This window comes from Oncorhynchus masou, chromosome 6 (assembly GCF_036934945.1).
Source record: "Oncorhynchus masou masou isolate Uvic2021 chromosome 6, UVic_Omas_1.1, whole genome shotgun sequence".
NCBI lineage: Eukaryota > Metazoa > Chordata > Actinopteri > Salmoniformes > Salmonidae > Oncorhynchus > Oncorhynchus masou.
Window position 1 is genome coordinate 12,269,183 of NC_088217.1, and position 21,620 is coordinate 12,290,802.

At 42.9% G+C, this 21,620-nt stretch overlaps 1 protein-coding gene across 1 annotated transcript; it reads left to right on the top strand.

The window, feature by feature from the left end:
• Window positions 1-1,325: 1,325 nt before the first annotated feature.
• rab22a (RAB22A, member RAS oncogene family) lies at window positions 1,326-21,383 on the top strand. The gene is made up of 7 exons (XM_064967545.1): window positions 1,326-1,652; window positions 2,159-2,238; window positions 4,433-4,514; window positions 11,933-12,004; window positions 12,504-12,610; window positions 14,272-14,381; window positions 14,623-21,383. The coding sequence occupies exons 1-7, from the start codon at window positions 1,617-1,619 to the stop codon at window positions 14,721-14,723; spliced, it is 588 nt and encodes a 195-aa protein (XP_064823617.1). The 5' UTR covers window positions 1,326-1,616; the 3' UTR covers window positions 14,724-21,383.
• The last annotated feature ends 237 nt before the right edge of the window (window positions 21,384-21,620 follow it).

Sequence of the window (21,620 nt, forward strand, 5' to 3'; positions counted from 1 at the left end):
CTCAAGGGAGCGAGTGAAGAACTTTGATCACTTGTGGGGTTGATATGACCCACAATTCAATGCAAATTGTAGTCACGAGTCATACTCCGGAGGCCACATAGTGTGAAAATGAATCAACACGGCTGCATTTTCAGCATGTCAGACAAAATTATGACACTAGCTTGCTAAAAAAATGTATATGACATAGATTTTTGCGTTGACAAATTGGCTTAGTCTGGTAGTGAGAAGCCTATAAACCGTAGCTAGCTTCATGAACATATTTTGGGGAATTCTGAAATGTATTGGAATAAATTACCAAACTATAAAACTAGCTAGCCAGCTATGAGTAACTGTAGCTAGCTACTTGACAGGACTGCTAACTAGCTAGGTACATTAATAGCTTTAGGTTGGTTGTTTTAAGCTCAATTTCAAGATTTCCACCAAGGATGTTGCCTCTCCGATCATCACTCTCCCTCGCTTGGGTAAGGGACATTTAAGGTACATTTATTTAACTTTCATTTAACTCCGAGTCAGTTAAGAACAAAATCTTATTTACAATGACTGCCTAGCGGGGAACAGTGGGTTAACTGCCTTGTTCAGGGGCAGAACATTATTATTTATTTATTTATTTTTTTACCTTGTCAGCTGAGATTTGATTGAACAGCCTTTCAATTACTGGCCCAACGCTCTAACCACTAGGCTATCTGCCGCCCCGGGTGTGACGATGTAAAATGTTAAGGGTTTAGGGCCGATGACTGTCTACTTTGAATTTGGACTGCAAGCTTTGAAGATAGGCTAAAACTACTTCTCCAATAGAAATCCCCAATCACACTTGTAGGCAATGGCATGGCAATATTGGCTTGCTAACAGTGCGCATGTGTAGGCTTGTCAAATCAGTCACTCCTTCGTTACAAAGTAATTTCACAAGGTTGGAGTAATAAGCCTTTCAACTACTTAAGACATTGGCCAAATCTAGGTTTTGCCAATAGATTTTAAGAAAATGAACAACTAAGGTATCATTTTTCACTTCTCAAACCCCAGCCTTGTCTGTTTGGCAAGCGTTTCTGGAAATATCGCGATGTTGCGCCTCTGGGTTTAGAAACTCCACAGCTGGCCATTTTGTCACAGATACGAGTCACCTATCTATCTCTATGGCTTACAATCAACGTAGCCAATACTACTTCCTGAAAGTACTTCCTGATTTTGTTTTTCAAGTTTAAAATAATAATAACGTAAACAATAATGTAGTTAAATATGTAGGAGATATACGTTGGTATTATTGAAACGAACATAAAGAAAGCGTGTTGGCTACATACATTTCTAAACTAAAAATAACTACGGAGTGTCACGTGACACGACATTGGACCGTAGTTCAAGATGGAGTCTGCGCCTTATTTTGTAGCTTTCCACTTACAGTAATCATAATATGGCAAATTATATCAGTGATTTTTAAAGTTCTGAGTTTGAGAAGTTCATTTTTTCTTTGTTTCTCGTCAACTGTTTGGGATTTGAATATAGGTCTTTGATGAAAAGAGAGGCTATTTGCTAAAAATCTTGTCAACTGAAACATCTAGCTAGGTAGCGATCGGTTAAGTGGTTGGAATGTTCATAAACGTTCTATTAATTCGGAGATCGATATGACGTTGAGAGAGTTAAAGGTTTGCCTTCTTGGGGTAAGACAATCTGATTTGTATTAATCTAACTATCTGTTCATTCAGATTGCAGTATGTCAAGTGACAGACGCCACAGCAATGCTGCTAAACGTTTTGTGCACCGCACTACCTAATATGTAGCTGGCTCAACTCCCCTCCATGGCGAAGTAAGTTTCTGATGAACTCCACCAACGGAGTGGGGCAGAGACCAGTTCGTCAAACTCCCTTGACCGTGGAGTTTAGTCAGTTAGCTAATATTTAAATGACATGACTCTATTTTACTCATCAGTAGTAGATTAGTCGTCCAGACTAATGTTGATAAACATTACATGTATGTATTGCACAAGTGTTGCGAAATATTTGCATCATAGCAGTAGGAATATTTCTTCTGCTTGAACCAAAGGGGTATTCTCTTCACATAATGATGTTATCCTGACGATGAGTTAATGGTCTGTGTGGTCTTGGCAGTTACCGAGTATGGATGAATTCTAACATTCACTAAACTCCTTTCCCTTGTGATTCTTCAGGACACTGGGGTTGGAAAGTCAAGCATTGTTTGGAGGTTTGTGGAGGACAACTTTGACCCTAACATTAATCCAACTATTGGGTAAGTGTTATAGTCCTTCACCCACTAAATATTCTGGAAAGATGATTTCCTATCCTACAAGGTCCAACTGAAATTTGACTTACTCTTTTAAACCCAACCGCTCCGGAAAAAATACACACATACAGTACATACACAGGTTTTGAAGAGGTGGGGGGGCTGCCACACTGGGTGCCCAGTGAGCTGTTGTGGGAAGTTAAGTGCAATGGCATGTAGGATTTGATTCCAGCAACCCTCCGGTTGCCAGCTCACTTCCTGACAGATTTTTCCTGCGGATCCGGGATTTGAACTGGCAACTGGCTCCCGCGGATCCGGGATTTGAACTGGCAACCCTCCGGTTGCTGGCTCGCATCTCTAACCTGCCCCTTACTGTACTATACTGCCTGCCAATGCATTGAGTAATACATTTAGAAAAATGCATGCACATATTGGGATTTACTGGGAGTGATGTCATCCCAGTCTAATTCATTTATAGCCTGGCCCCAGATCTGTTTCTGCTATCATGTCAACTCATGACAGTGAGAGGCAAGGAGTTGACATGATCGCACAAACAGATCTGGGACCAGGCTAATCATTTTATCACAAGCTAATCAATGTATCACCTCTGTACTTATTTTTGTAATGTGGTAAAAGGGTGAGCCTTATTGTACACTCAACAAAAATATAAACGCAACAATTTCAACGATCTTACTGATTTACAGTTCATAAGGAAATCATTCAATTGAAATAAATAAATCAAGGCCCTAATCTATGGATTACACATGACTGGGAATACTCATATGCATCTGTTGGTCACAGATACCTTTAAAAAAAGATAGGGGTGTGGATCAGAAAACCAGTCAGTATCTGGTGTGACCATCATTTACCTCATGCAGCATGACACATCTCCTTCGCATAGAGTTTATTAGGCTGTTGATTTTGTCCTGTGGAATGTTGTCCAACTCCTTCAATGGATGTGCGATTTTGCTGGATATTGGTGGGAACTGGAAAACTGTCAAACACTTCGATCCAGAGCATCCCAAACATGTTCAACGTGTATTATCATGCGAAACATGAGGCGATGACGGCGGATGAATTGCACGACATTGGGCCTCAGGATCTCAAATCGCCATCGATAAAATGCAATTGTGTTCGTTGCTCATAGCTTACGCCTGCCCATACCATAACCCCACCGCCAACCATACCTCTCACCCACACGACGCTATACATGCTGTCTGCCATCTGCCCCATGTAGTTGAAACCAGGATTCATCCTAGAAAAGCACAGTTCTCCAGCGTGCCAGTGACCCTTCGAAGGTGAGCTTTTGCCCACTAAAGTTGGTTACGACGGTGAACTGCAGTCAGGTCATGACCTTGGTGAGGATGATGTGCACACAGATGAGCTTCCCTGAGACGGTTTCTGACAGTTTGTGCAGAAATTATTACGTTGTGCAATCCCACAGTTTCATCAGTTGTCCGGGTGGCTGGTCTCCGATGATCCCGCAGGTGAAGAAGCCGGATGTGGAGGTCCTGAGCTGTCGTGGTTACATGTGGTCTGCGGTTATGAGGCTGGTAGGACGTACTGCCAAATTCTTTAAAATTATGTCGGAGGTGGCTTATGGTAGAGAAATGAGCATTACATTCTCTGGCAACATCTCTGGTGGACATTCCTGCAGTCAGCATGCCAATTGCACACTCAACTTGAGACATCTGTGGCATTGTGTTGTATGGTGCACTTGTGTAATTATCATGCTGTTTAATCAGCTTCTTGATATACCACACTGGTCAGGTGGCTGGATTATCTTGACAAACAAGAAATGCTCACTAACAGGGATGTAAACAAATTTGTGCATAACATTTGCGAGAAATAAGCTTCTTGTGCGTATGTACAATTTTATTTCAGCTCATGAAACATGACATAAACACTTTACATGTTGCATTTTATATTTTAGTTCAGTGTAATAAACTAGTGGTTCCCAACTCTGGTCCCCGAGTACCCCCAACAGTACACATTTTGAATGTAGCCCCGGACAAGAACTCCTGATTCAACTTATCATCAGGCCCTCTTGAGTTGAATCAGGTACTGTATATTTGTCTGGGGCTACAACATGTGCTGTTGGGGGAAGTCAAGGACTGGAGTTGGTAAACACTGTATTAAACCATGTTAACATTATTTTGAAATGTGACCCGCATTGTATGGTTGTACTTTTGTTTTCCAGGGCATCCTTCATGACAAAGACGGTGCAGTATCAAAATGAGCTTCACAAATTTCTCATCTGGGACACTGCAGGGCAAGAGAGAGTTAGTAATCTTCTATCTTTGACAATATATTTTTCTCCAGATGAAGTGGTCCCTGTTAGATTTAGGCCTTGTTTGAATAAAAATGCATCCTTCATTCCTCACTTCATTGAGGTAGCTTAATTACTGATCTCACATGATAGGTAAAATCAACATATTGGAAGTATCGCTCTCACTGACCTATCCAATCAGATAAGCGATTACATAAGGAAGGAAAGAAGAACACATTTTTAAGGAATTTGACCAGGGTCATAGAGGTCAATGTTAGGGCTCCCGAGTGGAGCATCGGTGCAATAGACAACACAGTCCCTGATTGGAATCCAGGCTGAATCACATCCGGCCGTGATTGGGAGTCGCATAGGGCAGCGCACAATTGGCCCAGCGTCGTCCGGAGTAGGCCGTCATTGTAAATAAGAATTTGTTATTAACTGACTTGCCTAGTTAAATTTAAATATATGTGTGTGTGGTGTGTGGTGTATTTATGTTGAAGGCACATACTCCAAGTGCAGTATGTCATTGTACCTGATAGGGGGCGATATTTAGCTTACATTTAGCTGCCCCCACCAAAACATCAGCTTCTCTTTCCTCTCTCACTCTCTACCACAGCAAAGTTTCACTTTCAGCTATTAGTGAAGGGGGGGGGGCATTGATACTGTTTCATTCAATATTGTTTTTGGAGGGTATTATATATATATATCTTGACTCCAAGTATCAATTTGTAAAGTTGCGTTTTGTCGACTAGCGCTCGTCGGCTGTACCTGTGCCAAAACTCTGGTATTTTTTATCCTCGAGCTTGTTCACCATCTTCTTATTAAATAGGAAGCCGCTACCATATTTTTCAGAACTTTTATTTTCATGACTGATCAAAACTAATTTTCTCATGGCTCTCTCTTGTCCCTCTGCAGCAGACATATAATGAGCTATATGTTTGGAACATCAAATCGCAATATCGAGTTGCAATACATATCATATCGACACCGAAGTATCAAGGTAATACAGGATCGTGAGGTCCCTGGCAATTCCCAGCTCTATCATCTATGTGTACTGTGTCATTGGAGCGCACTCCACATTATGCTAAATCATGCCTTCCATGTGCATCGTCCTTTGACCAGTCAAGACGAGTGGCTCATCAGCAGTCATAACGTGAGAGGCGAAAGTCTAGGGGCCACTCGCAACATGATCTGCTGCGATGTTAAATCTGGAATGCCTTGTAGCCCACACAGACGGACGACTGAAATAGATTATCTTTCAAAAGATGCACCACATGAGTAATATAACACGGTGTAGAAACGTATCACACATGTACACTAATATACAACAACTCCGTTGAATACAGATTTGGAACCAGGTTTATATACAATTCAGCTGAATACAGATCTGGAACCAGGTTAATATACAACAACTAGTCTGGCTCCGGATGGGTTTGTGCCATATAGCCAACTTTTTATGGTCGTTATCGTAACAAACATGACGTTTGGCATACCTGTTTACGGTGCTGAGATAATGGTCTGTTCCTCTGTGTGGTGTTCTAGAGAGGGGTGGTGAGATAATGGTCTGTTCTAGACTTCGACCGATTTAATCGGAATGGCCGATTTAATTAGGGCCAATTTCAGGTTTTCATAACAATCGGAAATCGGGAATTTTTGGACACAGATTCGTATTTCTGTGTGTTATGTTATAATTAAGTCTATGATTTGATAGAGCAGTCTGACTGAGCGATGGTAGGCACCAGCAGGCTTGTAAGCATTCATTCAAACAGCACTTTCGTGGGTTTTGCCAGCAGCTCGTCGCTGTGCTTCAAGCATTGAGCTGTTTATGATTTCAAGTTTATGACATCAACTCCCGAGATTAGGCTAGTGTAATGATGATGTGAAATGGCTAGCTAGTTAGCGGGGTGCGCGCTAATAGCGTTTCAAACGTCGCTCGCTCTGAGACTTTGAGTGGTTGTTCCCCTTGCTCTGCAAGGGCTGCCGCGGCTTTTGTGAAGCGATGGGTAACGCTGCTTCGAGGGCGGCAATTGTCGATGTGTTCCTGGTTCAAGCCCAGGTAGGGGCGAGGAGAAGGGCGGAAGCTATACTCTTACACTGGCAATACTAAAGTGACTATTGGATGTTGTTATAGGCAAAGGTATATGAAATACAAGTCGTATAGAGAGAAATTGTCCTATACTAACAACGACCTAAAACTTCTTACCTGGGAATATTGAAGACTCCTGTTAAAAGGAACCACCAGCTTTCATATATGTTCTCATGTTCTGAGCAAGGAACTTAAATGTTAGCTTTTTTACATGGCACATATTGCACTTTTACTTTCTTCTCCAACACTTTGTTTTTGCATTATTTAAACCAAATTGAACATGTTTCATTTTATTTGAGGCTAAATTGATATTATTGATGTATTATATTAAGTGAAAATAAGTGTTCAGTATTGTTGTAATTGTCATTATTACAAACACAATTTTTTTAAATCGGCCGATTTAATCTGTATTTTTTATTTTTTTTTGGTCCTCCAATAATCGGTATCGGTCGACCTCTAGTCTGTTCCTCTGTGTTGTGTTCTGGAGAGGGGTGGTGAGATAATGGTCTGTTCCTCTAGAGAGGGGTGGTGAGATAATGGTCTGTTCCTCTGTGTTGTCCTCTAGAGAGGGGTGGTGAGATAATGGTCTGTTCCTCTGTGTTGTCCTCTAGAGAGGGGTGGTGAGATAATGGTCTGTTCCTCTGTGTTGTCCTCTAGAGAGGGGTGGTGAGATAATGGTCTGTTCCTCTGTGTTGTCTTCTAGAGAGGGGTGGTGAGATAATGGTCTGTTCCTCTAGAGAGGGGTGGTGAGATAATGGTCTGTTCCTCTGTGTTGTCTTCTAGAGAGGGGTGGTGAGATAATGGTCTGTTCCTCTAGAGAGGGGTGGTGAGATAATGGTCTGTTCCTCTGTGTTGTCTTCTAGAGAGGGGTGGTGAGATAATGGTCTGTTCCTCTAGAGAGGGGTGGTGAGATAATGGTCTGTTCCTCTGTTGTCCTCTAGAGAGGGGTGGTGAGATAATGGTCTGTTCCTCTGTGTTGTGTTCTGGAGAGGGGTGGTGAGATAATGGTCTGTTCCTCTGTTGTCCTTCTAGAGAGGGGTGGTGAGATAATGGTCTGTTCCTCTAGAGAGGGGTGGTGAGATAATGGTCTGTTCCTCTGTTGTCCTCTAGAGAGGGGTGGTGAGATAATGGTCTGTTCCTCTAGAGAGGGGTGGTGAGATAATGGTCTGTTCCTCTGTGTTGTGTTCTGGAGAGGGGTGGTGAGATAATGGTCTGTTCCTCTGTGTTGTCCTCTAGAGAGGGGTGGTGAGAGAATGGTCTGTTCCTCTGTGTTGTCCTCTAGAGAGGGGTGGTGAGAGAATGGTCTGTTCCTCTGTGTTGTCTTCTAGAGAGGGGTGGTGAGAGAATGGTCTGTTCCTCTGTGTTGTCTTCTAGAGAGGGGTGGTGAGATAATGGTCTGTTCCTCTAGAGAGGGGTGGTGAGATAATGGTCTGTTCCTCTAGAGAGGGGTGGTGAGATAATGGTCTGTTCCTCTAGAGAGGGGGTGGTGAGATAATGGTCTGTTCCTCTAGAGAGGGGTGGTGAGAGAATGGTCTGTTCCTCTAGAGAGGGGTGGTGAGATAATGGTCTGTTCCTCTAGAGAGGGGTGGTGAGATAATGGTCTGTTCCTCTGTGTTGTCTTCTAGAGAGGGGTGGTGAGATAATGGTCTGTTCCTCTAGAGAGGGGTGGTGAGATAATGGTCTGTTCCTCTAGAGAGGGGTGGTGAGATAATGGTCTGTTCCTCTAGAGAGGGGTGGTGAGATAATGGTCTGTTCCTCTAGAGAGGGGTGGTGAGATAATGGTCTGTTCCTCTAGAGAGGGGTGGTGAGATAATGGTCTGTTCCTCTGTGTTGTCCTCTAGAGAGGGGTGGTGAGATAATGGTCTGTTCCTCTAGAGAGGGGTGGTGAGATAATGGTCTGTTCCTCTAGAGAGGGGTGGTGAGATAATGGTCTGTTCCTCTAGAGAGGGGTGGTGAGATAATGGTCTGTTCCTCTAGAGAGGGGTGGTGAGATAATGGTCTGTTCCTCTAGAGAGGGGTGGTGAGATAATGGTCTGTTCCTCTAGAGAGGGGTGGTGAGATAATGGTCTGTTCCTCTAGAGAGGGGTGGTGAGATAATGGTCTGTTCCTCTAGAGAGGGGTGGTGAGATAATGGTCTGTTCCTCTAGAGAGGGGTGGTGAGATAATGGTCTGTTCCTCTAGAGAGGGGTGGTGAGATAATGGTCTGTTCCTCTAGAGAGGGGTGGTGAGATAATGGTCTGTTCCTCTAGAGAGGGGGTGGTGAGATAATGGTCTGTTCCTCTAGAGAGGGGTGGTGAGATAATGGTCTGTTCCTCTAGAGAGGGGTGGTGAGATAATGGTCTGTTCCTCTAGAGAGGGGTGGTGAGATAATGGTCTGTTCCTCTAGAGAGGGGTGGTGAGATAATGGTCTGTTCCTCTAGAGAGGGGTGGTGAGATAATGGTCTGTTCCTCTAGAGAGGGTCTGGTGAGATAATGGTCTGTTTTCCTCTAGAGATGGTGAGATAATGGTCTGTTCCAACTAGAGAGGGGTGGTGAGATAATGGTCTGTTCCTCTGGAGAGGGGTGGTGAGATAATGGTCTGTTCTTCTAGAGAGGGGTGGTGAGATAAAACAGGGTTTTTTTTCTTCTGTTCTTTGAGCTTGTCTGAAGGCCTGAAAAAACGCTTACATTTGATTTTCCCTTAAGATAAGACACTTTCTCTGCCTGCTCCCTGGTTCCAACTGATCCACAGCCACTCTCCCTGCCAGCTCTCCTGCTCTCTCTCTCTCTCTCTCTCTGCATAGGTATATTCAGGGTAGTGGTGAAGCCCACACCATATTGCTGAGGTGTTCAGATCTACTCAGAGGGTAGAGCCAAAAGATCGGGATTTGGGACTCTCTCGCACACACTCACTCCGTCTCTCCCGGTGTTCCACGGCTGTGAGCGAGAAGATGGGAATATTTCTGGCCTGCTTCACTGTTGTCTTCCTTCATTGTAAATCTGCAGCTGCCTTGTTTCGATGCTGATCGCCTCTGGAGAAGTTGTGGTCATCAGAACCAGTGTGTGTAATTAACAGTATTGGAGTTCAGTTGAGAGATTTAGTAGACGCCGGTGGAATGAGAGAGAGCTGTGATTAGAGCTGTGATGATGCATCCTCTGATGGCCTGGCGGGTGCATCATCTTAGCTGTGCTTGTCAACACCCCTGTCCAGAGACCTCCCATCCCACCATGCTGCTGCACAGAGAATAAGCTGGGTCTCCCCTTTGCTCTCTGCATGGACGGGCACCTTTCATTGGGTGCCAGGCTCATAATTTCAGTAATTCATCTACACACGTTTAGCAAAATAAGGGCCGCTTTCTATTTTATTTTTTACAGCTCCGGTGTGGCCGGATGTCTGGGCCCGTATCAACAAAGCCTCTCGAAGTAGGCAGTTTCACCTTTTTTCTATCATAATGAAATAACATTATATGGACAGGTTGGGACCTGATCCTAGATCAGCATTCCTACTTTTGAGATGCATTGTGGATTCTAGCCCTCACTGTGAAAATGCTCTCTGGATACACTTTGGAAGGGGACCACACAAGACTGGCTGTACTGCGTCTAGCTACACATCGCTAGCCAGTCAGACAGGCAGCATCCCTTTCCGCCATCTGCCAAGTATCCCAAGTTGGACTCCCTCCGGTAGTCTCGGGGCCAGTAACAACTATAATTGCAAGGAATGTGTGCTTTTCCTGAGGTAACCGTGTCATTCCAAGCTGGGATAGTTTATTCCTTTTTATCGTAAAGGAAAATGAGAATTGGCCCAGGTCGTGCCAAGTCAATGTTTGACTGGGATCACTCCTGTTTGTTTTAAAGCTAATCTCTTTATTTCATTAGCTAATAGATTACATGCCTATTATTCCTTTCATGGTTAAATATGCTAATTATGTTAGAAGATTTGAGTGGTAGATTATCCTAAAATGTAGGAGGATCCAGCCTAAATGGTAGCCTAACTTATGACAGGTGTGTTACCTTCCACTTGTTTGTTGCAGATGGTCTGAATACCATTCATTGTTACTTCTCAGTATACATGATAACAATCATACCAAATCAAACATATGCTGCATGCCTTTTCAACAATATCAAAATACTTGTGTTCACATAATTTGAAAGAGTGAGTCTGAAATTGATTGTGAATGAAGATACTTTTCTGCAGGTAATTTAGGCTATAGTCTGCACATTTTAGAGATATTGGATTTGGTATTTGGACAAGAATGCTTAGGTTCGCATTTGGTGACAGCATCTAGGTAAATGAAACCAAAGTATGGATCACTGTCTCTCCTCGTCCAATAGTTAGGTGAACTATCCTTTTTAAGCTTGACAACAGGTTTAAAAACAGTCATCGTAGAGACCTTTTGCATTTACCCATCCAGTATAAGTAAAGGTCTGAAATATGCATTTGATTTAGAGTTCTATGAACACAGGCATATGCTAATTGCGTTGGCATTTTCAAGCCAGAACTCATAAGCTTTTGGAAAATATTATACCAGAAGAAATGGAGAACTGGCAAACATCAGGCAACCCCCCCCCCCCAACAATGGAATGGGAAACGCTGTAAACTCAGCTTGTTTTTATTATGCAGGGATTTGTGATCTGCTGGGTGAAGCCCAAATGTATAGTTCTCCATGAATATGAAATGGCTAACTGCCTTTGACACATTGTGCTCCTCTTTATCCTGATGCTTACCACATGTGAGCCCTCGGTGGAAAGGCTTGCCATACTTCCCATGTAACGAAAGCCACTTGGCATATAGGCTTGGTACAGAATTCCTTTTGGGGTTTTCAAAAAGGTCCATCGTTTCTCTTTGCTTTAGTTTCACCCCTCCATTTTGAGTTGGATGTTTTATCTCATAACACGTTCAGGTAAAAGGGAAAGTGAAGTAAGTTACGGTGACGAAATGTAACCGTATACGGCTTAATAAAGATTGGGTAGTTTGACTGTGTAATATTTTGGAAACGGGCAGTAGAACGGATTGCAATGCTATTTTGGTAGCCTTTGATTTTCTCATGGATGTCCTAAATAAACAACTACGAGCGATCTAGATAGATGAGCCAAAAAATGTCTGACTGTTTCTTTAAAGCATTGCATCTCTTAGGAGAAGTCATGTACTCCTACTTTAATTATGATCTACACTACCACAAATGCATACATGGCCCCTTGACCTCACTGTAACAGTGCAACCGGTTTGGCTGTAGATAAATCCCTGTTGAAAGCTTTAGAAAACCAACTATCTTCTCTGTCCAGAGGGACAGCCTCTTTATTCTGAAGAATGGTTGCAGTCCATTACTCACCGTGCTCTTTCTCCACTTCTTTCTGCTTTCCCATAGTTCCGTGCGTTGGCGCCAATGTACTACAGAGGCTCTGCGGCAGCCATCATTGTTTATGACATCACTAAAGAGGTATAGTTTTCCCTCTGGTAACATGCTGTGATATGACATTTGTTTAGTTGTTGTTTTTTTTCCTCAAATGTTTAAAAGGACACTGTACCACTCTTTTCCTGTGATGTAATTTTGCTAAATTATATATTTTTTTACCACAGAAAATATCTTTAATAGATTGACCTTTTGCAAAACACAGGTATCCATGCACAGAATTCTGCTGTCAACTGTAGGCAACTATGGGGGCCCACTGGTCACTGAGTCCAATGTAGGCATGTTCAGTAAACATCTGATACTGGCCACTCACATTCCATGTGGAGAGAGGCACACCCATTTGTCTGCATATCACGTTTACATCGCCTATGTTTCATGAATGTCGAAACCACATACTCCCACACAGTCATGCGTTCCATAACATTTTCTCAAACTCTGACATCTTACAATATAAGATGTTTACTAGGCCTATAATACTGTATACTATAAAGTTAGTAAGAATAAGGCTCGAACCGTTGTTTCTCAGGACTCGTTCCAGACGTTAAAGAACTGGGTGAAGGAGCTTCGCCAGCACGGCCCGCCCAACATCGTGGTAGCCATCGCTGGCAACAAGTGTGACCTATCCGATGCCAGGTAAATAAATCCCTCATGTCCCCCGGGAAGACATGGGTGCGTCCCAAATGGCACCATATTCCATATATAGTGCACTACTTTGGACCAGGGTCCTGGTCAAAAGTAGTGCACTGTATAGGGAATAGGGTGTCATTTGGGACATAGACCACTGGTTTATTGTTACAAATCAGCAGCATGGCTTCCATACTCTCATTTTACCAGACGAATCACTGAATTGTTGACACGAGATTTGGTTGTGCTACATTTTCTAATGAAAGTTAAAGGACTCGTCCACGCTTTGTTTGTGCAAGGGACGTCATTGGCCGAGCCAAGAGTGTATCTTGAAACTTTCGACTCCAACAATTTGAACGTAACAAGGAACGGTAACAAGCTCTCTGCTGGAGATAAACTGGGAGAAGTGTATCTAATGTCACTCAAACATGCTGCCTTTAGATGAGAGGACTTTAACTACTAGAGTAGCTTAATTTACATTGAAGCAATGGAGAGAACTGATGCTTGAAAATCGATGACATTTTTTTCCATCTACCATCCATTAGTGTTAGTCTTAATTGACAATCTAAGCAGTTGTTAGACATGACTGTACATGGAAATGTTATACAGCACAGGTCTGATTGGAAAAGAGAAACATGGATATGCTATTGTTTGCAGTCGGGAGTGGACACGGGAGCTTACGATGCTTGTTTGCCTCCATGTAGTGTAAGAAGATGAGCATTAGCTGGATTGAATGACAGAACAGTAGCACTGGGGGAAGAAGTCTAGCAGAGATGAGCACTGATACTGGTGGGGTGGTGCCACCTTGGGTCCCATTCTCTGTTCATTCTCTGTTCATCTCCCTGTTGGGTTCATCTCATGTTTGAAGGGGTGTGTCCTCGTGCCTCCTCTTTCTCATCTGCACTGATGTGAAACAACTGGACAGGCTGACGTGAGTTCTTGGCTCATGTCTCCCCAGTATTTAGCTGCACCCATAAAAATCCCCATTTAAAAGCTGTCTCTTTAAGCTAGAGATATTTGTTTTTGCATTGGATGTGTCTCAAGAGTGTGCAAAGCTGTCAAGGCAATGGGTGGCTATTTTGAAGAATCTCAAATATAAAATATATTTTGATTTGTTTAACACTTTTGTTGGTTACTACATGACTCCATATGTGTTATTTCATAGTTTTGATGTCTACAATGTAGAAAATAGTGAAAATAAAGAAAAACCCTTGAATGAGTAGATGTGTCCAAACTTTTGACTGGTACTGTATATCAAACCTTTTTTAATGTACTCAGAGGACCTTTATTAGCATATGGAGTCTGTTTAGTGCCAAGAAAATAAGGGGTTAAACACGTTTCAAAATGTTTTAAATGTTTCCTGGTCTTTCTTATATCTCTCAGATAAAGGACAGAGACTTCAGAACAAATTTCCATTCGATTATTTTGGGGACTATCTGTTGTTCCATGTAGTGAATCTGTTATTCAGTGCGTTCGTATGGGCTAATAGCAGCAAGACACAAAAAAATATTTTGTATCTATTTTTTTGATAGTTCGAGAGGTCTTGAAATTCTAAATCAAATAGATAAATGATCCTTGGTATGATCTTCTTAAAACAATTGCACATAGCTTAGTAGAACCCCCTTCCCCGTCTGTTACTGGTTAAGACTTGAACACACCCGTCTTTATAGGGAGGTCTCGGAGAAGGATGCCAAGGACTACGCTGACTCCATCCACGCCATCTTTGTGGAGACCAGCGCCAAGAACGCCATTAACATCAATGAGGTCTTTATAGAGATAAGTAAGTGTGGGTTTTTTTTTTCACTAGCTTTTGGAGGCATCCAATCTTTTAGGCCAAATATATGCTCTATGTTATACCATGTTTATTACTAGTGGTGTACAATGGCTGAAATTGTCCTTGTTTATTTAAGTGTACCAAACAATATTGTGTGAGCTACTGCTGATGTTCCTATTTTAACCAATGGTTTATGGGTGTAACGTTGTTTTTTTGTCCCTCTTGCACATTTTGTTCCCGCCTGCAGGTCAACGGATCCCTGTCCTCGATGCAGGGGGAGGGGCTGCAGGGAATGGCTTCAAACTGCGCCGGCGGCCCTCAGAGACCCGGACCCGGACCTGCTGCTGATGCCGCCAGTGATTCCTGACCGTCGTCCCCACATTGACCCTTGACCCCTGACCCTTCTCTGCTTGCATCCTCCATAATCCCCCCCCCCTAACCACAGACCTGCGTCACAGAGACCTGGGAGCTGTAAATTCCACTCCTCCATCAGGAAACCCTGGTTACTACCGCCATTGAATCCTGCATCAAATGCTACACTGTAAAGAGAGAGCAGCCGAGCAAATTACAGTTCACTTAGATATATGACCATATCTCATCGTTCTATGCGGCTAACCTTGGCTTAGTTATTGTGAAGCTGTAGTCTTGTGGTTTTTAATGCCTATCTGGAGCCCAAAAGGTTCAAATGAAGTCCACAGCCTTTAAAGGCGCTGTATTTGTCTTGCAGCATTTACAGTGATATGACCTCTGCAGAAGTCAGGGCATTTATTATTCTTGCTCTTAACCAAGCAGCACCGAGCTGTTGTCAAGGCAGTGAGTTTGTGTTTATGCAGGACCTCCCGCCCACTCCTACCGTCAACCAATCATGTCACTGCGGAGTTATACGGAGCACTCTATTGTTACAAAATTTGAGATGCGCACAGTGATGTGGTGAATTGTGTCACACCATCCATACGGTGCATCCAACTACATTTTTGGATTAAGCATAAATTGGATCTCAGCATTTAGCCTTTAGGTTCGTCAAGTAGGTCTAGGGTAACTATCCTTTAGGATCGCCAAGTAGGTCTATGGCAGCTATCCTTTAGGTTCGCCAAGTAGGTCTATGGCAGCTATCCTTTAGGTTCGCCAAGTAGGTCTATGGCAGCTATCCTTTAGGATCGCCAAGTAGGTCTATGGCAGCTATCCTTTAGGATCGCCAAGTAGGTCTATGGCAGCTATCCTTTAGGATCGCCAAGTAGGTCTATGGCAGCTATCCTTTAGGATCGCCAAGTAGGTCTATGGCAGCTATCCTTTAGGATCGCCAAGTAGGTCTACGGCAGCCATTTTCCCCTCAGCAGCCTCTACTGTGGCACACAGACAATCCATGTCTCAAGATTTAAAAATCCTTCTTTAACCTGTCTCCTTCCCTTCATCTACACTGATTGAAGTGGATTTAACAGGTGACATCAATAAGGGATCACCTGGTCATTCTCTGTCATGGAAAGAACAGGTATTCCTAATGATTTGTCCACTCAGTTTAGAGAAATGGGGTACCATCTGAGAGGAATCCTACATCTGGCCTGTCCTTGAAGCTTTTCTGCGTGAATTGTCCCCGAGTGGTCCAAAGCCATAGCATTTGCTATGGTTTCCCCAAGTTGTAAGAGCTCCCCTCCCGGCTTTTTTTATATGTCTTGTAATACTTCTGAAAAGTTTACACAGATTTTATTTCCGTTCTTATCTTGTAAACCTCTACACGGGTCATGGCATCATTGGCTCTGCAGCATGCAGTGCTTCTTCTCTTTGAACAACCACATGATCTATTTTCCAACAGGAGACTAAATGAATGTTCTATACAAATGTTCTATTTGTTAAATTGTGCTAATGTAAAAGAAGTCATTGTTCGATTTTATTTTTCTTCACAAATTTAAGAAGAAACATCTCCAACTCTAACTCTTGTGAACCAGGTAGATGAGTCAGGTGCATGATGGGAAGTGTAGTTGTGTAGTCTGTTACATTTTAATGACCTTCACACAGTGCTTTGCAGCACAGGGCCAAGGCAGGTGTTTGCCAAACCGTTTTAGAAACAGTAATGAAAATCCCTAATGGGGGTAATGTGCTCTTTTTCTGTCATATTGTTTCTCCATTACAATTTCAGTGCTCATCAATATCGTTATGTCTATCAGTGACTGCTTTAGCCTTGACACTTTGAAGGGAAAATGGGTTTGATAAAGGGGATTTTAACTTGGCTGGTTGATGTTTACCACCGAAAAGGAGTCATTTTATTGCTGTCTTTTACATTGAGGCCTCGTCTCTTAGAGGGCCAGGCTGTTTGAGTGCTGACAAGACTGGCAGTCAGAAAGTGTGCGGTTATAACTGCTAACGTTTTCCACTTTAAAAGTTGATAGTTTGGGCGGCAGGGTAGCCTGGTGGTTAGAGCGCTGGACTAGTAACCGGAAGGTTGCAAGTTCAAACCCCCCGAGCTGACAAGGTACAAATCTGTCGTTCTGCCCCTGAACAGGCAGTTAACCCACTGTTCCTAGGCCATCATTGAAAATAAGAATTTGTTCTTAACTGACTTGCCTAGTTAAATAAAGGTAAAACATTTTTTTAAAATTTTTTATTTAGCCAATCGCTGAAATTCTGTAAATGAATTTCCCCGGAGTGCTTGGACTATACTGCCAGCCCTTTTACAGTGTTCACTGCGTTTCAATGTTTTTTGAAATGGCATTTTAACTGTTTGTGTTAGTTGGCAACCCCGCCCGTCTGCGATCTCTCACTGTTTTTTTGTTGTTATGACCGTTTTACAGGAGAGTGATTTTGTGAGGTCCTGCCAATTCTTTAATTGTCCCATAAAAATAAAAAAAATCATCGTTCTTTTACAGAATAAGCACTGGCTCGCACATCCAACATAGTTTTACTACCTGGCCAGAGATGAAAAAAAGGACTATATCTGGAAACTGGACTTGTTCTAAGAAGAACAAGTCGACAATCTTTAGATCTTTCTAAAGAAAAGGTTTCCCGCAGAGAACCAGGCACAGCTTTTCATTGACATGCTGACCCGCTGATGAACCGTGCTCTCTTTTCAATTCCAAATGATGTGCTCTACTCCGGGGACCTGTTTCATTCGTTCCCCTTGCTCCTTCTCTCTGCTGCTGGCTGCCTTCACTACGCTGTGAAGCAAGCAATTAAGGAAAGCTTGAATATGGTGTGCATCTGGAACACCTTGTCCAAAAATACAAAGAGAAGCGATGAAGGAACACTGAGCAATGTCCCTCTGTCTTAAATTTCTCCTTTGTGTAGTACAGTGATGTAAAGTCTCACATTTTAGTTCCTGACCTATTGCCATTTGACAGGCAATTTAGGGATAATGCCTAGCATAGAGCGATCCATGTAGTTGTTCCCCTTTTGATTTCCTCCTAGTGTCTTTCTCTCTTGCCGAAAACACGTGAATGGGCCACATTTAACACCAGCTGAGGACTGGCCAGCCTGCCTCGAGCTGTGGACTGGCCAGCCTGCCTCGAGCTGTGGACTGGCCAGCCTGCCTCGAGCTGTGGACTGGCCAGCCTGCCTCGAGCTGTGGACTGGCCAGCCTGCCTCGAGCTGTGGACTGGCCAGCCTGCCTCGAGCTGTGGACTGGCCAGCCTGCCTCGAGCTGAGGACTGGCCAGCCTGCCTCGAGCTGTGGACTGGCCAGCCTGCCTCGAGCTGAGGACTGGCCAGCCTGCCTCGAGCTGTGGACTGGCCAGCCTGCCGTCTGAATTGTCGGTCCTTTATCGTAACGTGTGCATTTGTTCACTTCCTTTCATTGATTTAAAGGAAATGACTGGTTTAAGAAATATGATGGAAAAACTCTCTGTATTCAGTGGACACCAATCTAACCCAATTCTTTTAAATGAGCGGGGAGGAGTACACAATTGCACACGGTTTAAGGGATAGGAGGGATAATTGTGATTCAGGGTGGGTCTCTTGAGGTGAAGTTGTCTTCAATGGGCTTTTGTCCTTTCCATTATAATCAGTGCTGATGGGGAAGGTGTGTTAATAGTTGACTGTAATGTTCTTCAGGATTTATTTTGTTTGACAACCATGTCAGTGCAATAATTGTCTTTATGGCAAGGGTTACTAAAATGTGACAAGAATCTTTAGGTATCGAGAAGATCTAGTTTCAAGTTTTATTGTCACATGCACAAGTACAGTGAAATGCTCGACTTGCACGCGCTACCCAAAAGTGCAGTAATCAATATCAAAATAGTATAACATTTTTTGTGTGTGTGTGTGTGTGTACTGAACAAAAAATATAAACGCAACGATTTTACTGAGTTACAGTTCATAAGGAAATCAGTCAATTGAAATTAATGTATTAGGCCCTAATCTATGGATTTCACATAACTGCTTAGGGACACAGCCATGGGTGAGCTTGGGAGGGCATAGGCCCACCCACTTGGGAATCAGGTCCAGCCAATCGGAATGAGTTTTTTTTTTTTTTTCACAAAAGTGCTTTTATTGCAGACAGCAATACTCCTCAGTCGATCCCGCACGTGAAGAAGCCGGATGTGGAGTACCTGGGCTGACGTGGTAACACGTGGTCTGTGGTTGTGAGGCCGGTTGGACGTGCTGCCAAATTCTCTAAAATGGAGCCGGCTTATGGTATTGAAATGAACATTAAATTCTCTGGCAACAGCTCTGGTGTATATCCCCGCAGTCAGCATGCCAATTGCAAGCTCCCTCAATTTGAGACATCTGTGGCATTGTGTATTGACAAAACTGCACATTTTAGTGGCCTTTTGTCCCCAGAACAAGTTGCACTTGTGTAATGATAATGCTGTTTAATCAGCTTCTTGATATGCACACCTGTCAGGTGGATGGATTATTTTAGTAAATGAGAAATGCTCACGAACAGGAATGTAGACAAATTTCTGCACAAAATTTGAGAAACTTTTAGTGTGTATATGGAAAATCTGGGATCTTTTATTTCAGCCCATGAAACATGGGACCAACACTTTTACATGTTACGTTTATATTTTTGTTCAGTGTAATTAGGAAACCACATGGCCAGGGGCTGATGAGTCTGTTTGTCTGAGCCTTGATACACCAGTATCTTCTACTCAGTCACCGCCTGGCATGTATTTCATGGATGGCTGGGAGCTCACCCACAATGATGAGGTGGAACTGTCCGGTCCTCCCTCTGTAGGGCCTTCCGGTCGAGGGCGTTGTAGTTGCTATATCAGACAGTGATACCACCAGTCAGGATGTTCTCGGTGGTGTAGCTGTAAAAGTTCCTAAGGATCTGATGGGCCGTGCCAAATCATTTCAGCCTCCAGAGGGAGAAGAGGCACTGCCGTGCCTTCTTTACGACTATGCTGTTGTAGGAGGACAATGATAAGTCCTCAGTGATGTAGACACAGAGGAACTTGAAGCTCTTGACCCTCTTCACTGCAGCCCCGTTGGAGGGGCCCCTCTTTCCTCAATTCCAAGATCAGCTCATTGGTCTTGCTGACATTTAGGGAGAGGTTGTTGTGCTGACCTCTTCCCTGTAGGGTTTCCCAAATGCGTTCCTCGGGACCCCAAGGGGTGCCTGTTTATTTTTTTTGCCCCGCACTGCATAGCTGATTAGTTGATTTATTTTAATAATCAAGTTTTGATCATTTCAATCAGCTGTGTAGTGTTAGGGGAAAAAACAGAATGTACTCCCCTTGGTGTCTCGAGGACCGAGTTTGGGAAGCGCTGCTGTAGGCTGTCTCATCGTCATTGGTGATCAGGCAGACCACCGTCGTGTCGTTAGCAAACTTGATGATGGAGTTGGAGGCGAACTATGAGTACAGGAGGGAGCTAAGCACACACAGTTTGGGGGGGCCCTGTGTTGAGGGTCAGCTTGTTGACTGTGTTGTTGCCTACCCTCACCACCTGATGTCGGTCTGTCAGGAAGTCCAGGATCCAGTTGCATATGGAGGTGTTCAGTCCCAGGGTGACGAGCTATAATATGCTTACATGTTACTTTTAGTGATTTAAGTTTTGAGCTTCTGATCATCAATTATTCAAAAGGCCTTTAAAAATACAATGTTTATGGTTGTGGCGATTTAAGTGTTCCTCAATGATTTCCACTTGAAATGATATCGTAGTTAGCCAGGACAGTGCATTTATTAAAAAGGGAAATGTATTTCTGGTACTTTACAACTGCACTTTCAGATGAAATATTTGTGAACCTTTTAGGTATATCATTGCTGATTTATTTTGCCGCCATTTTTCTGCAGCAAACTGATCTGAAAAAATATTAACCAGACAAGTCCCAATACGTCTTGTACTGTTTGTTTGAGTAAATCATTTTCTTTCATAGCCTTTGTAATGGCATTGCATCATATGCCTTTGTATTCCAGCAATCATTATTTTACAGTATGACTTTTTATTTTGCTCTCTTAACTTTGTAGATGAGGCAGCTTCTTCTCTGACATGTAAAATGTAATTTCAATAACACACATCACAATTGCATTGCTCACATTTGTTCTAATGCTTAACAGTTGGAAATGTAGATATTTGTAACATAAATAACAGTGTAATGTCTAGGTGTACTCATGTCTGGTGTGTGACAAGATAAAGTTACTGAATTTGGCATTGGAGTGCTAAGGGCCTATCATAGAAAGACAACCAGTTGCATTAATAATTTTTGGGGGAAAATACCAACAGTCTTAGGCTGGTCCTGAGAGATTTTGCAGCAACACATTATGTGAATTGTCTTATTTGATGTAGATGCCACCAAACATGCACACAAATCAATTACCATTTTAAAAATCAATGACTATTTAGCCTGTAAGATTGAATATAATGTATGTTACATTGTCGGAGATGCTAGACCAGGCATAGATCTACACATGCATAGTAACTCCACCACTACTTTGTCATATTTAGCTTTCATACTTGTCATAATGACTGTAAACAATAACCAAAAAAAAAAAGTCTGAAACATGTTAGCATTGTTTTGTTGAATGTCGAAAAGGGAATTGTCAAGCAGTTTACTAATAAATAAAAACATATTGAAGGAATTTGTGTGTGAGTGGGATACTATCTGCTGGGCTGGGGTGTGAATACCTCTGGTCCAGGGTGTTGGTGCACATTCCTCTTCTAAGTTAAGAGGTACAGGTACGACCTGGACCAGAGGTACCTTGGAGGCTGTGTGCTTATGTGAGTCAGGGAGATGAAGTGAAAGTGGTGTTATGTAATTGGTCCTCTTGCGCCAGTGGCAGTTAGCCTTCTGGTTATTTATATATATATGTTT